The sequence below is a fragment of the Emydura macquarii genome, unplaced genomic scaffold (genome assembly GCF_026122565.2).
Source record: "Emydura macquarii macquarii isolate MOO-44397 ecotype Brisbane River unplaced genomic scaffold, CSIRO-AGI_Emac_v2 contig_1851, whole genome shotgun sequence".
NCBI classification, from domain to species: Eukaryota; Metazoa; Chordata; order Testudines; family Chelidae; genus Emydura; species Emydura macquarii.
In genome coordinates, this window is record NW_027131988.1 from 175,065 (window position 1) to 195,302 (window position 20,238).

Here is a 20,238-nt window from a genome sequence, read left to right on the forward strand (position 1 = left end):
AATCCCAAGGCTGCTTCCAATTCTGTCTTCTCTGAGCCAGGGGCGCGGAAACAATTGAACAAATTAAGAAAATTCCCAGCCCCAAAACTTCAAGACTAAAGGATATCTCCCGCCTTGGAAAACTAAGGAAATTCCCAAAGGAAATAAAAAACTTTGTTAGCAAAAAGGTACAAGTGCAAAAAATGTTGGCAACTAACCAAATTGCTGGTGCGAAAAAAAGACAATTAGGAAAACTGCCACATGTAAAAAAACCTCTTCATTAATTAAAGAAACGTGCAGGTGAAAAAAAACTTAATTAACTAAGGAAATTGCAAGTGCAAACGCCTTCGTTAATAAAGGAAATTCCAGAGGCAAAAATCCTCATCAATTAGGCAAACTGTCAGGCGCAAAAAGCTTTATTAAGTAAAGAAATTCTCAGTCCCAAACACTTTGTGAACCCAGGAAATTCCCAGTCAAAAACGTAAGTGACTGAAGGTAATTCACAGGCCACAAAACTTTGTGAACTATGGAAATCGCCAGGCAACAGAATTTATTAGGTGAAAAAATTTCTGCTGGGGCAAATCACTTGGTTAAGTGAGGAAGTTCACAGGTTAAAGGGGAGTATTTTTGTTTTGTATTGTTAACTAAGGAAATTCACAGAAAAACTTGCTGAACGAAGGAAAGGTTCAACCCAAAACCTATGGAAACCTGGAAATTCTCAATCCAAAAAACTTTGTGAACTAAGGAAATTTTTCAGCCTGATACTTGTGTAAACCAGAAAATGCTCTGCCCAGAAAATGTCATGAGCTAAATAAATCTACAGCCCAGAACTGGGGTAATTTTTGTCCCCTCAAACCCTGTAAACTAAGGAAGTTCACAGCCCCAAACCTGTGTAAACTAGGGTAATACTCAGCCATACAATCCTGTGAACTAAGATGGTTTGCGGCCTGAACCTCTGTAAACCAGGGAAATTCTGAGCCCCCGAAACCTTTGTAAAGTAAGGAAATTCTCAATCCAGACCTTTTGTAAATTAGCATAGTTCTCAGACCACAAAACTTTGTGAACTAAGGAATTTTTCAGCTTCAAACCTGTATAAATCAGGGATATTCTCAGCCCCCAAAAGGTTGCAAACTAAGAAAATTCACAATCTCAAACCTGTGTAAACAAGGGTAATTCTCGGCCCACAAAACTTTGTGAATTAAGAAAATTTTCAGCCTCAGACCTTTGTAAACCGAGGGGATTCTCAGCCCGGAAAACTTCACGAAATCAGGAAATTCAGAGTCCAAAACCTGTGTAAACAAGGGTCATTCTCAGCCCACAAAAACGTTGTTAACTGAGGAACTTTTCAGCCCCAAACCTGTGAAAACCAGGGAAATTCCCCCACTCAAAAGCTCCGTGTACAAAGGAAATGGCCAGACCCCCAACATTCCCAAGAGCCAGAGAAGTTTGTCTTTCGTGGAAGCTAAAACCCCTAACCTCTCCCAGGGAAGGGGAACAACCCCTCACTACAAGTCCTTTTGCGGGGGGCCCCCATGGGGCACAGAAGCACTTGCCGTTAACCCTTTAAAGCCCTGTGTCTTTGCAGTTCAGTTTGTTTGTTCATTTAGAACAAGTTCAACTGGAAGTGTCTGGGATGGAAAGTGACGGAAAATGGCCGTAGAAAGAAATGCATATTTTTTTTTTGTCGGTTTTTTTTTTTTCTTTTTTCACGTATCCCTCACAGTGCTGGGGTTCTCGATAAGATTTGTTCATTTGTTTGTTTTCTCTCTTCATCACGCACGGAAAGGAGAGGGTCTCTCTCTCTCTCTCTCTCCCTTTCTCCTCTGGCCTTCTTGCCTTCCTCTCGCGTCTGCCGACCGCGTTAAATCTTAAACAAGAGAGTCACAAAGGCAGACGACAGCAAGCCCAGGAACCAGGCGGACTCCATCCCGGTCACGGCAATGTTTTCCAGAGAACCGGGTCCTGGCAAGAGAAGAAAGAGGATTTCAAAGCCAGGGAGCAAGACTTTCAAGCGATGGTGGCACCAAGTGGGATTTTCAGAAGCATTTTAAGTGCCTACCTGGCCCTTACAGTTTAAGAGGAGGATGGTTTACTGTAGACTGGGGAGGCTGGGAGCCAGGACACCTGGGTTCTATCCCTGGTTCTGGGAGGGGAGTGGGGTCTATAAATCAGATTGGCAGGAAGTGGGGGGCTGGGAGCCAGGACTCCTGGGTTCTGTCTCTGGGAGGGGAGTGGGGTCTATGGGTCGGAGCAGAGGGGCATTGGGAGCCAGGAGAGTCTATCTAAATGTTACTAGTCCCCACTGGGGGGTTTATGGCTGGGGCCAGTCTTGACAGACGTGGGTAGGGCCAGCTGTGAAGGACAGTGGGTGGGGCTGTGAAGGGTAGTGGGCGGGGCCAGCTATTGCACCGGGGGGGAGGGGCAAAACGTACGAATCAGCCGCAAGCTGGCGTTGGAGGCCCCCAGCTTGTTGGAGGCCAGGCAGGTGTAGTTCCCATAATGCCGAGTGGTGACGTTGTCGATGAGCAGCATGGAGCGTGTGCGCTCGTTCCGGATCTGCAGCCCCTCCAGGCCCCCGAAGAGTCTGCGGGGGTGGGGGCAGAAGAAGTAACATTACAGGATCTCGCACAGTTTCACACCCGGCGGGTGGGGTTATCAGCAAACCACCGCGAAACACGACAGAGCACAGAACTGGCTGGGCTAGCAGGGGGCTGCAGGGCAGGAGTGAGGGGCACCGGCCCAGCTGTCTACTGGCTCCTTTGATCCCCAAGGCCCTTTATTGACATTTGGCCCGTCATCCGGGGCCATCAAACCCTGTCCCATGAGCTGGCGCATGGCCAATGCCGGAGTGTGAATCTCCCCTCACCTGGGCCGGACAGCGACTCCCCCATCCAGGGATGATCCGTCATCGTTAAACCTGCGAGCACTGACACCCAACCAGACAAAGCAACAACAACCTACGAACAACCCCAAAACCAACAACTGACCCAACACACCAACAACCAGCCCAAGAACCAACCTCGCCAACAACCAACAGACCTAGCAACCAACCCAACATACCAACAACCAATGCACCAAATCACCAACCCAGGACACCACCAAGTAACCCAGGAATACAACAGCCCAACCAACCATCAAAACAGCCAACTGACCAACCAGCCTGGATCTCAGGTGTCACACAACAATGGTAGCCCACAAATCAACAATTAACCCACCAGCCAACCAGCCATCTGAATAAACTAATAATCAACCGAACAATCAACTGACCCAACACAGAAACCAACAACCACACCAACAAACCAACAGCCAACCAACTCAACAAGCCATCAATTAACTAACCCAACAACCAACCCAACAAATCAACAACCATCAAACTGAAAACCACACCAACAAACCGACAACCAACCAACTCAACAAGCCATCAATTAACTAACCCAACAACCAACCCAACAAATCAACAACCATCAAACCGAAAACCACACCAACAAACCGACAACCAACCAACTCAACAACTATCAATTAACTAACGTAACAATCAACTCTACAAACCAACAATCAACCAACCGACCGTATATACTAACAACCAACCCAATGAATCAACAACCAACTCAACACACCAACAACCGACTAACTGAACAAAGCATCAATCAGCCAGCCCAATACCCAACCCCACAAACCAACTGACCAGCCAACTCAACAAACCATCAGTCAGCCAACACGACAACCAACTAACCCAACATACCAACAATCACCCAACAACCAACACAACAAACCAACAACCAGAGACCCCAGAAAGGGGATTAAATCTTTTCTGAAGGAGACTCTCACAGCTCAGATCCCACTGGCAGGGGAATTTTGACAGTCAGGCTACCACAGATCACATGATGCTGCATGGCCAATGAGAGGCTAGAGGGTTGCCGATTGGATGTCAGTCACCCATGGGGCAGGGCAATGGGGCTGCTGCAGCAGATTAACCCTTTCATGGAGGGGGGCGTGTCACTCACTGCTTGTCATCCTTGAACCACTCAAATTCGGCAGGGGGCACGGCCATCGCCTCACATCTCAGCAGCGCCGGCTTCCCCATGGGGGGATGGGTGTCCTTCACGTCCTTGATGGTGGGAGGGTCTGAGATGAGAAAGCAAAAGAATTACAGGAGAGGAGCTGGCGCCCTCTAGAGGGGAAAGGCCCCATGGCCCATTGCCTGCCTCCTTGAGCCAGCCGGTCCTCCCCACCCTGAGGCTGGATGGGAGCTGGCGCCCCCTAGAGGCGAAGGCCCAAAGGGTAACTCACAGTTGACTGTGATCAGGACCTTCTTGCTGTCGGCCACAGAGACGCCGTTGGCTGTGACACATTCGTACTCCCCGGCCTGTTGTCTGTTGATCTCGGTGATTTCCAGATATTCCCCTTCGCTGGTGAACCCGTCTGTGTGTGGGGAGGTGGTGCGGAGGGGGGGAGACAGACACAAACACAGACTTACACACGAGAAAAAAAACACACACAACAACACAACAGTTATCAAGAACTCCTGAGATATGGCCACTGCCTGCCAGGGCCGGGCTAGCAGGGGGCTGTGGGTCGGGAGCGAGGGGCACTGGCAGAGCTCGGGGGGGGGGGGGAAGGGCTGAAGTTTGGCTCCAGCATAGCGGGTCGGGCTCCCGTCCGACTCCTCCACAACGGCTCTAGGCCAACCTGACCCCCCTCCACGTCTTCCCCGAGTCACATGATCCGCCCTCCAACAGGCTCAGCCCCCCCCCCCCCAGCTCCCTCTCCACCCAGATCCCCCTCCCCTGCCTCCCCAATCTGCACCCCCCCCGGCCCGCCTCCCCTTACCTTTCAGCTGTCTCCAGGTCACGGTGGGCTCCGGCTTGCCCGTGGCCATGCACAGCAAATTCACGTTGCTGCCCTCGTTCACCGTCACGGCCGAGGAGATGTTGGTGATTCGAGCTGGCACTGCGGGGAGGTGGGGGGGGGACGGTGTGTGCAGTGAGATCAGCGCCAGCCTTCGTCCCCTGGGGGGTGCCCCCCCTTCCACACCCCCCACACCTGGTGCTAGGGGGTGGAAGGAGTGGGGCTGGTATCCAAACGCCCCACCCCAGAGGTGGCTGCATCTCAGCACCGGGTGAGGGGCCCCATAATAAACAGTCCCCGAGCCCCACCCCAGAGGCAGCCGCCCCTTGTCGCCGGGCAGCACGTGGGGGGTTAATGTTGGCTTCACCCCCCGTCTCCACAGGGCAATTTTAATTTGATGGAAAAGCCAAAAAAAGCCGCCCTTGACGTGAGTCGCTCCCGCTAACGAGGCCCATTGTGTGAGCTGATTGGCCGGAACGACGCCGGCCATGGCCAATCAGAGCGAAGCAGCAAACAGCTGTGGCAGGGACCCCACAATTGTCCCCCCGGATCCAATCAGGCTCTATTGTCCCCACTTCCTGGCGCCGCTGCCCACGGGCACTGGGCGGCTGAGACAGCAAAAATCCCCCTCCGGCCGCGAGGATCTGGGGGGCGGGGAGGGTGAGAGAGGAAAACGATTCCTGGCTGCAACCGCGCACTCGGTGCCACCTCAGGGGGCCGGTTACCCTGAGATCCCTCACCCGGTGCTGAGATGCAGCCACTTCTGGGGTGGGGCACAGGGGGGACTGACATCCCAAACTCAGCCTGAAGGTAACGGGGCCTTAGGCCGGGGGGGGGGGGAGATTCGGGGGTGTCGGAGGTGCTTGGGACGGACACACACAGGCCTAGCAAAGCCCTACAGCAGAAGACTGCCCCACCCCCACTGGGCCCCCCACATCCCTCCCCAGTCCCCCCTCACCCATAGATCTCATAGACCGGCCCCGCAGCCCCCTAACCCCTCTCATCCCCCACCACCTGCACCTGCCCCCATCTCTGCCCAGCCCCCTCCCCTCTGGGTCCTCCTCCCCGCTGTATCCCAGCCCATCCCTCCACCCCCCCAGGTGCCCCCCCCCGTACCCTGCACGATGAGGTAGACCTGGGCCGTGTGGGGCTTGGCCTGGGTCTGGAAGGAGCAGGTGTACAGCCCCTCGTCCCACACGTCCACCGGGGCGATGAGGATGCTGAACTCGGCCAGGCTGTTGGTGAGCAGCCGGACCCGCGGGTCGATGGACCACTTGTCGTTCCCAGCGTAGAGGATGTTGGAGCGATTCAGCCAGGCCACCCGGGTCACCTGCTCGTCGATGTAACAGCTGGGGGGGAGGGGCAGACAGAGCGGGGGGCTGCGGGTCAGGAGTGAGGGGCACCGGCAGAGCTGTTTGCGGGGGAGCGAGTCTTCGGAGAACTACGGTGCCAAGCGCCCTGGTTCCTGGCCCAAGTCCCGTTTCCATTCAGCCTCCCAGGGACCTTCCCTGTGGTGACTGGAGGAGTCAGAGGCCACCTGTGCCGCTCGGCTCTGCTAGGGTGCGGCTGTTCACCAGCTCCCCCCCAGAGGTGGCTGCATCTCACCACTAGGTGAGGGTAAAGAGCTGTCAAAGCATTATTGGCGCTGGGAGCCCGGACTGCTGGGTTCTCTCCCTGGCTCTGGGAGGGGGGTGGGGTCTAGTGGTTAGAGCAGGGGGGCTGGGAGACAGGACTCCTGGGTTCTTTTCCCTGGCTCTGGGAGGGGGTGGGGTCTAGTGGTTAGAGCAGGGGGGCTGGGAGCCCAGGTTCTATCCCCCACTCACAAGCAGTTGTGTCCAGACCCGAGGCAGGCGAGAGGCCGGAGCTGTCGCAGCTCATTTTATCTCCCTCGCCCTGACAAAACTTGAATGGCTTCCAGATCTGGGATGTCTGAACTAGCTGCTAGCCCAGCCCTGGGCTCCCCCACCCCCAGCTGTGCCGGTGCCCCTCACCCCCGACCCGCAGCCCCCGCCCTTCCTGCGTGCTCCTGGCCGTGCTCTCCGATCAGGCCAGGGAGATAGAATTAGCAGCTCTGTTTTCTCTCCTTTAATGCCACAATCGCTGAGTAAACCCGGGTCCCCGGGGAGCCGCAGGCCGGCGTGGTGGGTAACTCTGAGATCTGTGGGGGGTGGGGACTCCCCCCTGGGTGGCCAGGGATGGCCCCAATGCCCCCGCATGGCTGGAGGTGGGGTGGGGTTGCTGGAAATGAGATATGGGGGTGGGGAGGCTGTGCCGGGGGGAACCGTGTGGGCTTCCCCTTCGGCACCCACCGCGCAGTCCCACTCCCAGCCCTCCCCACCCCCCCAGTCACCCCCAGTATCTAGGTCAGCCCAGCCCCATCGCCCCAGGGCAGAGCTGCTGGAGGAGGGGGGGAAGCCAGATGTAGGTCAGCGCTGAGCATGACTCAGGCTGGCTGGTGCATTGCAGGAGAGAAGGGAGGCAGGAGAGAGAGAGAGAGGGGTGGGTGTGTGTGTGTGTGTGTGTGTGTGTGTGTGTAGATAGATAAATCACAACTGTTCATTCCCCTTCCTCGTGCCCAGCAAAGAACACACACACACCCCACCTGGCGTTGTTATCGTAGGGTCTCTCGTCTCTGCCCTGTAGCACACGGACCCAGTTGTTACCATCGGGTCTTTCTGGTGTGGTTTGTTACCGTCGGCTCTTTTGGGATTGCCAGATTGTTATTGTAGGGTCTCTCAAAAACAATGAATCATCACTGGGTCTCTCATCCTAACCCTAATGTAGCCCACGTTTGTTATTGTAGGGTCTCCCTCAACGCACTGTCAGATGAACCCTGCAAGCTGAGCCCTGGGCTCCCTCCCGCAACTCTGCCCGTGCCCCTCAGTCCCGACCCGCAGTCCCCTGCTCTCCCAGCGCCTGCACTGACGCCGGGTGTGACGGGTCTGAGCAATTTTGCCTCTTTTGACGGCCCTATTAGCTACCACATAAGTCACCCGGCGCCTCTTCCCACGCTACGTGACGGGGACAGCGCTGGTCGAGTTCCTGTATTTCATTCAGACGCGGCCCCGGTGCGAGGGCGGAACGTTAATAGTTCAGGGGGCTGCTTGGCCAAGGTGCAGACGTCTTTCCACTCAGGCGCCATGAGCCGGAGCCGGACTGGATCCTACTGGGGGGGGACGGGCTGGGAAACTCAGAGCCACCAGAGATGTGGTGAGACGTGGGGTGTGGAAAGGGGGAATGGCACTAGGGGGCGCTGGGCTTCACGGACCAGAGTGGGGCCCATGCCCCAGCGCGGCACTAGGGGGTGCTGTGCTGCAGGGGGCGGGGGCCCCGATATGAAGGCCTCATTCCCTCAGAGAGGGACAGAGACACCCAGCCACGCTATAAGAGTGTTTCGCTCGGGCAGGGTCTCACCTGAGCGTCGCATTGTCCCCCTGACACACGGTGTAGTTGTCGGCCGGCTGGTTATACTCCAGGCTCTGCACCAGCAGCCCTGAAGGATGAAAGAGACAATGGATGAGATCATGCACAGGGATGGTTCGCCCGGTGCTGAGATGCAGCCACCTCTGGGGCGGGGCAGCTGGGGAACAGCCACACATAATGCCGCACGGGGACGGCTCCCCTAGTGCTGATGGGGCGGGACACAGGGACTGTTTAATTCACAACAATTCAGTACAATTTTGAGTGGGAAGCGAATGAAAATTTCAGCTTGAGGGAGCATTTAGAGAAGCTGAATAGATTCACCCCACCGGGGGTTAGACCCTGATCCCTGGGTTCACACCTGGTCTCTTGGAGGAAATGCTAAGGCTCCCAAGTGACACGCTGGAGCATCGGGGCCAGCCCTGACAGCCGGGGGAGAGCCCCCACCCTGCCCCTGCAGCCCAGCCCCCTCCAGCATCACTGCCCCTCCGCCAGGAGCCCCGTGTGGTGGAAAAGCAGCCATGAGCTATGGGGACAGAGGAGGTTATAACCGGGTTGCTCAAACCCCTGGAATGTGAATTCTGCTGAGCCCAGCAGGGGGCGCTCACACAACCGTCACAAAGGGCTGGCCACTCTGGGCACCCTACTGACAGGTCTCTCTGGATTTCGGATTGGTTTAGTGGCGGAGAGAAGGAACCGGGGGATCCAAAGGTCCTTCACCCCCTGAACCATGAACAAAACAAGGTGGCAGGAACATAGAGAAACCACGAGTCCTGGCCCCAGCCCCCCTGCTCCAACCACGAGACCCCACTCCCCTCCCAGAGCCAGGGAGAGAACCCAAGAGACCTGGCTCCCAGCCCTCGTGCTTTAACCACTAGCCCCCACTCCTTCCCCTCCCAGAGCCGGGAAGAGAACCCAGGAGTCCTGGCACAGCTGACCCCAGGCTAACCCGAGTTCTGACCCCAACTCTGGGATGTTTGTTCTGTCGCCCAGGCCAGCTGGGGTTGTCAGAGGGAAGTGACCCCCCCAGCCCCCTCCTGGGACACGGAGACACAGGGCCCCTCGGGTCTCATCAGCGCAGCTCGTCTCTTTTTATCACCCTCATCTCAGTTTCCACGACGCCTCCCGGCCCGAAGTAACGTCACTGCTGGCTGGAAACAGACGGGCTCAGGGCTGGGCTGGCAGGGGCTGTGGGTCGAGAGTGAGGGGCACTGGCAGGGCTGGGGGGGGGGAGCCCAGGGCTGGGCTGGCAGGGGGCTGCGGGTCAGGAGTGAGGGGCACCGGCCGTCAGACTCGTTTCTCTCCATCGCTCGACCTTCCCGGCTCCCTCAGGTAGAAAGGACGCTATTGACAGGCAGCCACGTGTGGCGACACGGCCCAGCGGGGACGTGACTCCGGCGTGGGTGGGGGCCGGGATACCGGCTGGCTGGGCCCGTGGGGCGGATGTGGGGGGAGACGCCGGCTGGCTGGGCCCGTGGGGCGGATGTGGGGGGAGACGCCGGCTGGCTGGGCCCGGGGGGCGGATGTGGGGGGAGACGCCGGCTGGCTGGGCCCGTGGGGCGGATGTGGGGGGACACGCCGGCTGGCTGGGCCCGGGGGGCGGATGTGGGGGGACACGCCGGCTGGCTGGGCCCGGGGGCGGATGTGGGGGGAGACGCCGGCTGGCTGGGCCCCTGGCCCCACGCTGGCACAGGAGAGGCGCGTAGCAGCTGTCCCAGAGGTGGTGGCTGGAGGCTGGGACCCGCTGGCTCAGGCCAGCCCCAGTCCAGGCTTGTAGCTGTGGGAGGGAGGCAACTAAACAACTTCAGAGCCAGGGAGGAACCCGCCGCCATGCAGGGGACACCTTCCCCCCAGACAGAGTGACCCAGACTGGGACACGGGGCCTTCCCCCTCTAGGGGGCGCAGGCTCTGATCTGGATTATGATGCAGAGCTGGGGGGGCCCAGGGCTGGGCTGGCAGGGGGCTGCGGGTCGGGAGTGAGGGGCACCGGCGGAGGTGGGGCTGCGGGTCGGGAGTGAGGGGCGCCGGCGGAGCTGGGGGTGGGAAGCTGCCTGGCGAAGCAGCTGGCGGATGGGCCGGCCCGGAGCGGGGACAGCAGACGTTACTTTACATTCAGAGCCAGCGACAAGGTGACCGGGGGAGACGGGCGCAGACAGCCATCCATCATCCCCGGCCACAGCTGCCCGCCGGTGCCCTCACTCCCAACCCGCAGCCCCCTGCCAGCCCGGCCCTGGGCTCCCCACACCCCCAGCTCCGCCGGTGCCCCTCACTCCCCACCCTGCAACATCCCAGCTCCCAAGGGGGGGATGAAAGTGGCTCTCACACCCCTCCCCACCAGCCGCCAGGACCAAATGAGGATCCCCCCCCACCCACTGGCACCCGCCTTCGGCTGATTCAGGCCGTTTGTGTTGCCTGGCCGTGATGCAAACTGAGATTCAGTGAGGTGTAAATGCAGGAGTAAGGGGGTGGGGCCGGGATCCAGGATGCCTGGGTTCCATCCTGGCTCTGGGAGAGACGAGGGGTCTAGTGCGTGAGGAGTGGGGGGGCGGGCTGGGATCTAGGACGCCTGGGTTCCACGCTGGGGTCTGTACAACCCGCAGCCCAGTGATCTCAGCCTGGAGCTGGTGAGAAAATGCAGCAAATCAAAATGAAGACAGTGTTTGTAATAAGGATCCTCAGGGTGTCGTTAGCCAGCTGTGGGGGCGGGTCCCTGGGTTAGACGGGACACACATGGACCATGACATGCACAGAGCAGGGCTCAGCCCCTCCAGCGGAGGGCAGCACGTGTGCACATCCCCCCCCCCCCCACCCACACACAGGTCCCTAGGGCCAGGCTAGCACCTCATTTAATCTCTGCCGGTGCCTGCACCCCCGCTCCCCCCACCCCAGTCTGGCAGAGAAATGGGACAGGACGAAAATCTCGGCCCAGGCTTGGGGACGCAGCCAGCCTCTGCCTCCCTGATGCCAGAATCCGGCTCAGAGCCAGGCGCTTCCCACCCCTTCCCACAGGGGAAACTGAGGCCAGGATTGGGCCTGCAGGTTTCCGCTTCTTTTGACCTTTCCATGGGGCAGGCTCGGATCTCAGCTCCCCTGAGGTCAGTCTAGAGTCACCCTCTGACTGCACCGGTATCAGGGACGGATTTAGACGGATGGACAGAGTGGGGTGGGGAGGGAAAGACGGATGGATCCAGTCTGCAGAAGAGAAGAGTGAGGGGGGATTTGATAACAGCCTTCAACTACCTGATAGGGAACTCAGGGAGGACGGAGCTAGGCTGTTCTCAGTGGTGGCAGATGGCAGAACAAGGAGCAACGGTCTCAAGTTGCAGTGGGGGGGGGGGGTTAGGGGTAGGGGGTCAAGGTTGGATATTAGGAAAAACTTTTCCCCTAGGAGGGAGGTGAAGCACTGGGATGAGTTCCTTAGGGAGGTGGTGGAGCCTCCATCCTCAGGGGTTTTTAAGGCCCAGCTTGACAAGCCCTGGCTGGGATGTTTTAGCTGAGGTTAGTCCTGCTTTGAGGGGGATTGGACTAAACACCTCCTGGGTCCTTTCCAACCCTGATCTTCTCTGACACTATGATTCTATGGATGGACGGATGGATGGACGGACAGGGTGAGAGAGAAGGTATGTACATATCCATCCATCCCCTAGACTCCCCCTTTTTCTCCCCTTACACCCCTCTCTCTGTCTGATGGGTCCTTCCCTTCCCCTCGCTCACACATCTCACCTCCCTGGTTTTGTGTTCCTGGTGGGAAGGGGCGGACGAGGGGGTCAATACCATGAGCCTCAGTTTCCCCTCCGATCCCAACTGTCTCACTGACTTTTCCCCACATCCCCCCCTGCTCCGGATTCTTCAGTCCTTTGCGTGCTGCAGTGGGATCCCAGCTGGGTGGGACTGGAGAGGATGGGGGGGGGGGGGGGGAAAGGGGGCATGTGCAATTCTGGATTTGAATGTGAAGGAGCTGGGGAGGGTGGCGGGGGGGGGGGGGGAATTGTCTTCTGCCTCCAAAGCAGAGAGGACGCTGAGAGGTGCTGGCGGGGCTGCCGGTTCTTCCTAGCCGTATCCTGGTGGCCTTTTCAAAGCCAATAAGCTCTTTCTGAATCACTCGCTCAGACGGGGCGTCATCTCTGCGTCTTGACCCTGATGACTCCTCCCCCACCTTCCCGCAGAGCGGCATGCGGAGATCTGAGGTCTCTCCCCCCGTCTCATGAATGGATCTCTCCTGAATTATGAGGTTGCTCCCAAAAATCACGAGATCATCTTCAAAATCACAATGTTATCCCCAAAATCATGTCGTTCCCTCCAAAATCACGAGACTGCATCCAAGACCCATGTGATCACTGTCAAAATCATTAGATCACCTTCGAAATCAGGGACTATCAACCAGATCATGTCACTGCCTTCAAAATCACGAGATTGAGCCCTAGAACCAGGTAATTGACCTTCAAAATCAGGAGATCACACCCCAAAAACATGAGATTATTTTCAAAATCACAAGACTGCCCCCATCTTGTGAGATTACCATAAAAATCGTCTCACAATTGCAAAGGCAACGTGACTGTTCCCCAACTCATGACACTGCCTTGAAAATCAGGAGATTGCGCCAAAAATCACAACAATGCCCTCACAACTGCGAGATTGTGCCCCCCCAAAATCAAAGGCCACCTTCAAAATCCACAGACTGCCCTGCCCGATCACAAGTTTACCTTCGAAAAACACGGGATCGCAGCAGAATCACCAACCTGTCCCACTAAGTCGTCAGAGTGTCATGGAAATCAGGAGACTGTCCCATAAAATAACGAATTTGCCAGTGAAATCATGAGATGGCACCCAAATCACGACTATCCCCCAAAATCAGGAGATTGCATCACCATCCTGAGACTGCACCCAAATCACAGCAATGGCCCCTGAAATCATAGCGACTGCCGTCAAAATCACAAGCTTGTAAACAGTCCGAAATTTGTGATCTTCTTTATTTACCTGCTGGGTTCCTTGATCTTGGGGGTGGAGGAGAGGGGGGAGGAATTATCTTCAAACTTTTCTCCCCAACCATGTGAGCTGGAAACTGACAATTTTAGTGACTGAGAACTCCGCTTCTCCAAAATTCACACACTTCAGGCAGAGTCGCGGCTTGAAAGAACTCACCAAAACTGAGATGTGATAAAGAGATGAAGCAGACAGTTCCCTGCTGTACGGGATGGATGGATGGATAAATAGATAGTCTGGGGATGGGTGGATGGACGGACAGAGGGGTCTGTACGGGGGGGGGGGGTGGATGATGGATGGACAGGGGTGCTGTGGATGGGTGAGTAGATGAAGATGCAGTGCGAATGGATGGATGGATGGATACAGGGCTATGTCTGGGGGCAGGTGGCTGGGGATGGATGGATGGAGGGAGGGGTGGCCGGGGGCAAGGGGACGGATGCGTGGAAGGGTGGCTGGAGACGGGCAGGTGGGTGGATGGATGGACAGAGGGGTCTGTACAGGGGATGGATGGAGGAGGGGTGTCTAGGGGCGGGTGGCTGGGGATGGATGGATGGACGGACAGACGGAGGGGTGACGGGAGGATGACGCCGTGCAAATGTACCAGTCTCTGTCTCTCTCTCTCTCCAACATCAGCCCGCTGCCCTCAGCTCTTTGTGTTGATGCCGAGATGTCGTCCCCCCTGCCTGCAGGCCTTTCCGGAGGCAGCTGGCCTGAGACCCACGAAGCCCAAGGCTGCAGCAGAACTGCCCTGGGGCTATTTCTCGGTTCACTCCCCCGCCCCCTCCCCATTTTGGGTTGGTGTGTGGCGGGGGGGAAGGGTCTCTCTGCAGCAAATCTCATCACTACAGGGGGCAGCAGAGGGGATCTCGGGGCCCTGTGTGAATGTGTCTGGAGCTGCGATCCCGGGGACAATGAGCCGCGTGTGTGTGTATGTGTGTGTCCCTGCACCTGGGGGTGGAACCCAGGAGCCCCGGCTCCCAGCCCCGCCCCCCACTCTAAGCACTAGACCCCACGCCCCCCCAGAGCTGGGGTTAAAACCCAGGAGTCCCAGCTTCCAGACCGACTCCCGATCTGGCAAGGAAGAAGGAAAACCGCAGAGCTGCTTTGTCACTGACAAACCCCTAATGGGGGAAGATTTGTCTATTTCACACCCTGCTTCCTCTCCCCCCCCCCCCCGGAGCCCAGCCATCTCAGGCTCATTTTGGGGTATCAGTGGGAATGCGGAGGGGGAAATCAGAGAGGGATCCCAGCGCCAAGGGAGGCGGAGGCGATTCTGCAACAACAAACCAGGGCTCCAGAGAGACCCTACAATAACAAACCAGCATGTACAGCCCTAGGAGTTCTGAGAGAACCCACACTAACAAAGTAACCCTTCCGGGTGACCCTACCATAACAAGGGTACCTGTCCCGCGGCTCACAGATACCTGTCCCGTCCCCTCCCTCCAGCCATTGAGCACAGCAGGTGTGATCCCCCATCTGTGCCCCCCCCCCCAGGGAGATCCAGCTAGCTAGATACAAAGAGAGGATGGATTAATAGCTATCTGTCCACCCTCTTTTTGTATTCACCCCTTCCGTATCTCTCTCCATTGTCTGCATCCATCTATCCTCCCTTTTTCTCCGTCCAGCCACTCTCTCTCTCTCTTCTCTATTCATCTGTCAGCTCTTTTTCCCTCTATCCATCCATCTGCTCTGTTTCTATATCCATCCTTTCTCTAGCCATCCCTCCTCCCCCCCCCACCCCCTTCACTCTATTTATGTATCTGTCTACCAGGGGACAAGACTGGTGCTAGGAAAGAAAAGATCACAGCTCAGGGCTGTGTGACGCGACGGAGGGAAACCGATGAACTGCTTTTGTGGCTCTATCGTAAAGGCCCCCCCACAACCTCTCCAAGCGTCACTGGGCACCTGCAGAGCCCTGGGCCCTACTTCCCGTCAGGTTGGCTGTTTCCCTTCGCCGCAGCAATCAGCCCAGCTATGGGCCCGGTCCTCCCTGCTGTGTGGACAGGAAAGGGGTTTAACCCCCATCTGGATGACGTGAGGGAGCCGGGCTGTGGGAGGGTTCAGCTAGGAGACTGAAAAGCTGAGGGGGTGATTGTGAGATGGATGGATGGATGGATGGATAGAGGCGCACTGAAATTTACCTTGATTTCTCTTCTACACCAACACTTAGTACATGTTAGTACGTACCTCTAACACTAACACACAAGAAGAACATGCACAAACACACTAAGAGACACACAAACCCACACACAAATGTCACACAACCTATCCACAAACATATTCATGCATACAAATGCACAATCACAAAACCACAAGCACACTCACCCAAACACACACCATGCAGATGCGGGTGCTCGTACAAACACGCACTATCTCACAAACGCATGCACCTCGCAAAAGATTGTCTTTCAGACAAACAGACGCGTCGTCACACACACAACCACACATGGTCTCCCACAAATACACAGTCACACGCGCACAATCACATAACGCAACCACACACATTCTCACAAGCACTATGACTCACACAAACATACCCACATGCCTTCTCATGAACTCAGATTTCCTCAAACAACACACTCACAAACATACAAAGACTCACACAAATGTGCAAACACCTTCCCAAGCCATTCAACGGCTCTCAGACACAGTGTGTCCGTGTGGGGGCCAGCGGGCGTCAGTCCTGGAAGGTGGGAAGAGAGAGATTAACACTGCACCAATTGTTGTCAATCCCATTCCACCGATCCCACCGATGGCAACGCTTCTGAATCTGCCCGTTGTCCCTTGTTTCACACACACTGGGAGCTCTCTGGGACGGGTGCTGGCTTTTTTGTTCTGTGTCTGAACGGTGCCTGGCGCAACAGTGTCCTGAACAACAACAAGCGCGCCTGGGGCGATGGCAACACAAATTTCTCTGCAACGCGAGAGACGGTCCGAAAGATGAAGAATCAAAAGTCCAGCTCTCAAAGCCTGTTGTTTTAAAGGAGTTTCAGGCCTTTCCGTGGTGCCATGACTGCCTGTATTCCCACTGGGGTCTGAAATCTGGATCTTCGAGGGGCCCCAGATGCGCCATCAGCGCCGAGACCTGGGCATAAAGGGGCCGGACGTTGTGCAAAATGCCACGATCGCGCCGAGATCTGGCCTGCCTCCAGTCGCTCCCGAGCGATGGGATGGGCAAAGCCACCCCAGTGCAACGTGCGCTCAAACTCTCCATTGACAGGCGAAGGGGCGCACGCCCTGACCCTGCCTGGCGCAGCCCCGAGATTCACAGAGTCGTGGGATTGAGCCGCGTCTGGGAACCTCACGACGCCTGGTAACATTGCACCAAACGGGGTCTCTCTGGCTGGTGCAAGGGTCCCTTGGAGACGCTGCATGTTTGATTTAGTTATTAGAGGCCAGGGCAGACACTGAACATTTCCTGTTCCCTTCACGCTGCGCGATTCATTATTAATCGTAACCGATACCGAGAACACCAACCATCCGAGTCCCCGTGAGTCATTGGTCACAAGGGCATCACTCCGCGGCATTTCCATAGGTGGCTCCTATCCCATCATCTCCAGTCTCCTCTCCAGGCCCTCTGGGGCCTTCAGAAGCAGCAATATCCCAGTTTGACAGCTGGGAAACTGAGGCACAGAGAGACACAGTGATTGGCCCAAGGTCATCCACAAATCCGTGGTGGAGCAAAGATCTCACCCATGGTAGCCTGTATTTCGCACTGGAAGCCAAACCACTGGCCCATCCTTCCTCGACACCATCACCACCCACCCAGTTATGCCAACCCCGCTCTCGCCAACGCCGCTGACGCCCATTACGTCCACGTACCCCACCGACCCCACTAACAGCAACATACTCCACCAACCCCATAGCGCCAACACCACCGACCCCATGGCGCCAACCCGTCCCAGCGACCCCACTAACGCCAACCCGCAAATAATACCGCCACCATTCCAATACCCAGCCAGGCCAGCTGCAGGTGTCCCATTACCAGCACGTCAGCCCCACAGATCCCAGCTCTTTCAATCTGCACTGCGCTCTCATTGACCCCCCCCCACCCGTGTGACCTCAGCCCTGTGTGACCACGTCCCTTCCTCTTCTGGAGGTGAGTCATTAAACGCCACGACGCGCCTCGGTTCCTTCGCGGTTTCGACACGCTAGCGAGGTGCCAGGGTGGCGCCGGGGCTGGCCAGGCTAAGAGCCACGTCGCAGAGAACCAGAACTAGAGGAGGGGCTGGGTCTTTGGATCAGAACCTTCCAAATCTGGATGTCATAGTCCCCACGCTGCTCTGACCGCCGGGGACTCCGTCAGGCTAGTGACGGCTGGAGTGGAGAGTCCCGAGGTAGCATGACAGAGACAGGAGCAGAGGAAATTGACTCCGGCATCCCCAGAGAAAACAACCTGGTGTGTCTGCCCCTACATCCACCCACCTACCCGCCATCTATCTATCCCCCCTCCCCATAGATATCTGTCTGTCTATCCATCCCTCCCTCCATCCATTTGCCTTTCTATTCCCATACCCACCTGTCCATCCATCCCTCCCCATACCCACCTGTCTATCCATCCATCCATCCCTCCCCATCCATCATCCATCCATCCCTCCCCATACCCACCTGTCCATCCATCCATCCATCCATCCCTCCCCATACCCACCTGTGTATCCATCCATCCATCCCTCCCCATCCTATCCATCCATCCCTCCCCATACCCACCTGTCTATCCCTCCATCCATCCATCCATCCCTCCCCATACCCACCTGTCTATCCATCCATCCATCCCCATACCCACCTGTCTATCCATCCATCCCTCCCCATACCCACCTGTCTATCCATCCATCCATCCATCCCTCCCCATACCCACCTGTCTATCCATCCATCCATCCCCATACCCACCTGTCTATCCATCCATCCATCCATCCATCCATCCTTCTATCCCCATACACATCTATCTATCTAACACATCCTTCCTTTTCTTCCAGGGCCACACACCCTGGTGTATCTATGTGTATCTCTCTCTCTCTCTCTCTGTAGAATTCTCTCCATCACAGCGACCCACATACCCCTTTCCATCCCCTTCCGCAGCTAGAGGGGCTGTTTCCCCAACACCCCCACAATCGAGCCAGACACGCAGTATGCATGTGTCCACACAGACAGACTCACAGAGGAAATAGTTTGTATTCCAAGAGGTACAGAGAGCAAGGGAGAGGTAAAAAAATCTGCATTCCAGAGATGGGGATTTCCCCCCTCCGTGTGTATCTGTTATTTCAGAGAAACACAAACACTCTACAATTCTATTTCAGTCACACACACAAATTAGGTATGCCAGGGATATATGTTAACTGATAAAAACTGCCCATTCCCGAGGTTCATACGCACCGTGATAATTAGTCAATATTCCAATGGGCACACACACACACACACACACACACACACACACACACAAATTGTCTACACCAGAGATATAAATAGACCCGGAGATAAAATATCAGTATTCCAGTCGCAAAACATACACAGATCAAATTCGTATCTCAGTGTTAAACACGCACAAATGTAATTGTGTCTTCTGATGAAACACACACTGATCAAATTGGGCATTCCAGAGGCAAGCACACGCAGAGCAGGGCTCATCCCTTCCAGCAGGAGGCAGCAGACGCACGCGCGCGCACACACACACACACACACACAAACATCAAACTGTGCATCCCATTTGCAAACACAGATAAAATTGTGCATCCCTCTTGGCTCTGGGCACGCTGAGAGAGAAAATCGTGCAGCCCAGCGCCTCACACACAGAGAGAACAAACGGTGCGCCCCAGAGGCACACACGCACACAGCACAAATGGTGCATCCCAGAGCTGCACACACCACACAGCGAGATCAACGTGTGCACCCCAGGTTGTCACACAGGCAGCAAATTGCGCACCCCAAAGAGACACAGACCAAACTGTGCACTGCAGAGCTCCCCCCGGGGTGCGCGCACACACACGCGGGACAGGGCTGAGCCCCTCCGGCAGGGGGCGGCAGGGACAGACACACACCCCCGCCCGCACACCCGCTCCCCGCCCCCCCTCGGGCAGACACTGCGGTACCTCGGCAGAGCAGGACCAGCCCCAGCCTGCAGAGCAGCCAGCCCGGCCAGGCGCCCCCGCTCATCGCGTCGGCGGCTCCCCCCACGCCTGCTCCGGCCCCGGGGATGCGGCAGGCGGCGGGGACGGGCGGGCGGACAGACGGACGTACCGAGCCCGCGGGGTCCAGCCCACCAGCCCTGGCGCATCAAATCAGGGGCTGCACTGGGGAGGGGGGGGGGGAATGAGTGCGGAGGGGGGGGGCTGACGTGTGCTGGGGTGGATAGAATGTTAACAGACAGCTGATCGAGGGGGAGCGACCAATCAGGGGACAGGAGGCGGCGGGGCGGGGCCAGAAAGGCAAATGAATCCAGGAGAAGGGACCAATGGGAGAGGGGAGAAGCCTGGGGGGGTGGGGGCTGATTTATGAGGCGTTCTTTGTTACTGCAGCACGGCCGGGGGGCGGGGCGAGGGGGGATCCCCCGCAGCCCCTCCTCCCATCGCCAGCCCCAGCGTCACAGGGGATGGGGGAGACCCTCGTCAGCCCCTCCAGCCTCTGCCCCCATCCCCCGGGGGATCGGCCCCTCCAGGCTAGTCCCTCAGGGAGCAGCCCAGCCCCGCCCCGCCCCGCAGGACAGCGCCCCCCAGGGGCATAGGGGGAGCCCCCCACCCCGCCCCTTGCGGCACAGCGCCCCCCACCGCCCCCCAGGGTATGAGGGGAGCCCCCACCCCGCCCCTTGCGGCACAGCGCCCCCCCGGCCCCCCAGGGGTATGGGGGAGCCCCTTGCAGTACAGCATATTGATTTTTCTGCTTTATCTCTTCCTACCCGGGGGGGGGGAGGGGAGAAATGGGGGGTGCTAATTACCTGGGGTTTAATTGCTCCTCAGAACAGCGCGAGGGGCCAGGAGGCCATGGGGGTGGGCAGAGGATCCTCAAGAGGGGCAGCTT

At 57.2% G+C, this 20,238-nt stretch overlaps 1 protein-coding gene across 1 annotated transcript; it reads right to left on the reverse strand.

The window, feature by feature from the left end:
• Nucleotides 1-350: 350 nt before the first annotated feature.
• Nucleotides 351-19,497, reverse strand: IGLON5 (IgLON family member 5). The gene is made up of 8 exons (XM_067557476.1): nt 19,314-19,497; nt 8,242-8,320; nt 5,944-6,176; nt 4,810-4,929; nt 4,270-4,401; nt 3,984-4,104; nt 2,412-2,563; nt 351-1,941 (listed from the first exon to the last, which is right to left on the reverse strand). The coding sequence occupies exons 1-8, from the start codon at nt 19,375-19,377 to the stop codon at nt 1,841-1,843; spliced, it is 1,002 nt and encodes a 333-aa protein (XP_067413577.1). The 5' UTR covers nt 19,378-19,497; the 3' UTR covers nt 351-1,840.
• Between the last annotated feature and the right edge of the window lie 741 nt (nt 19,498-20,238).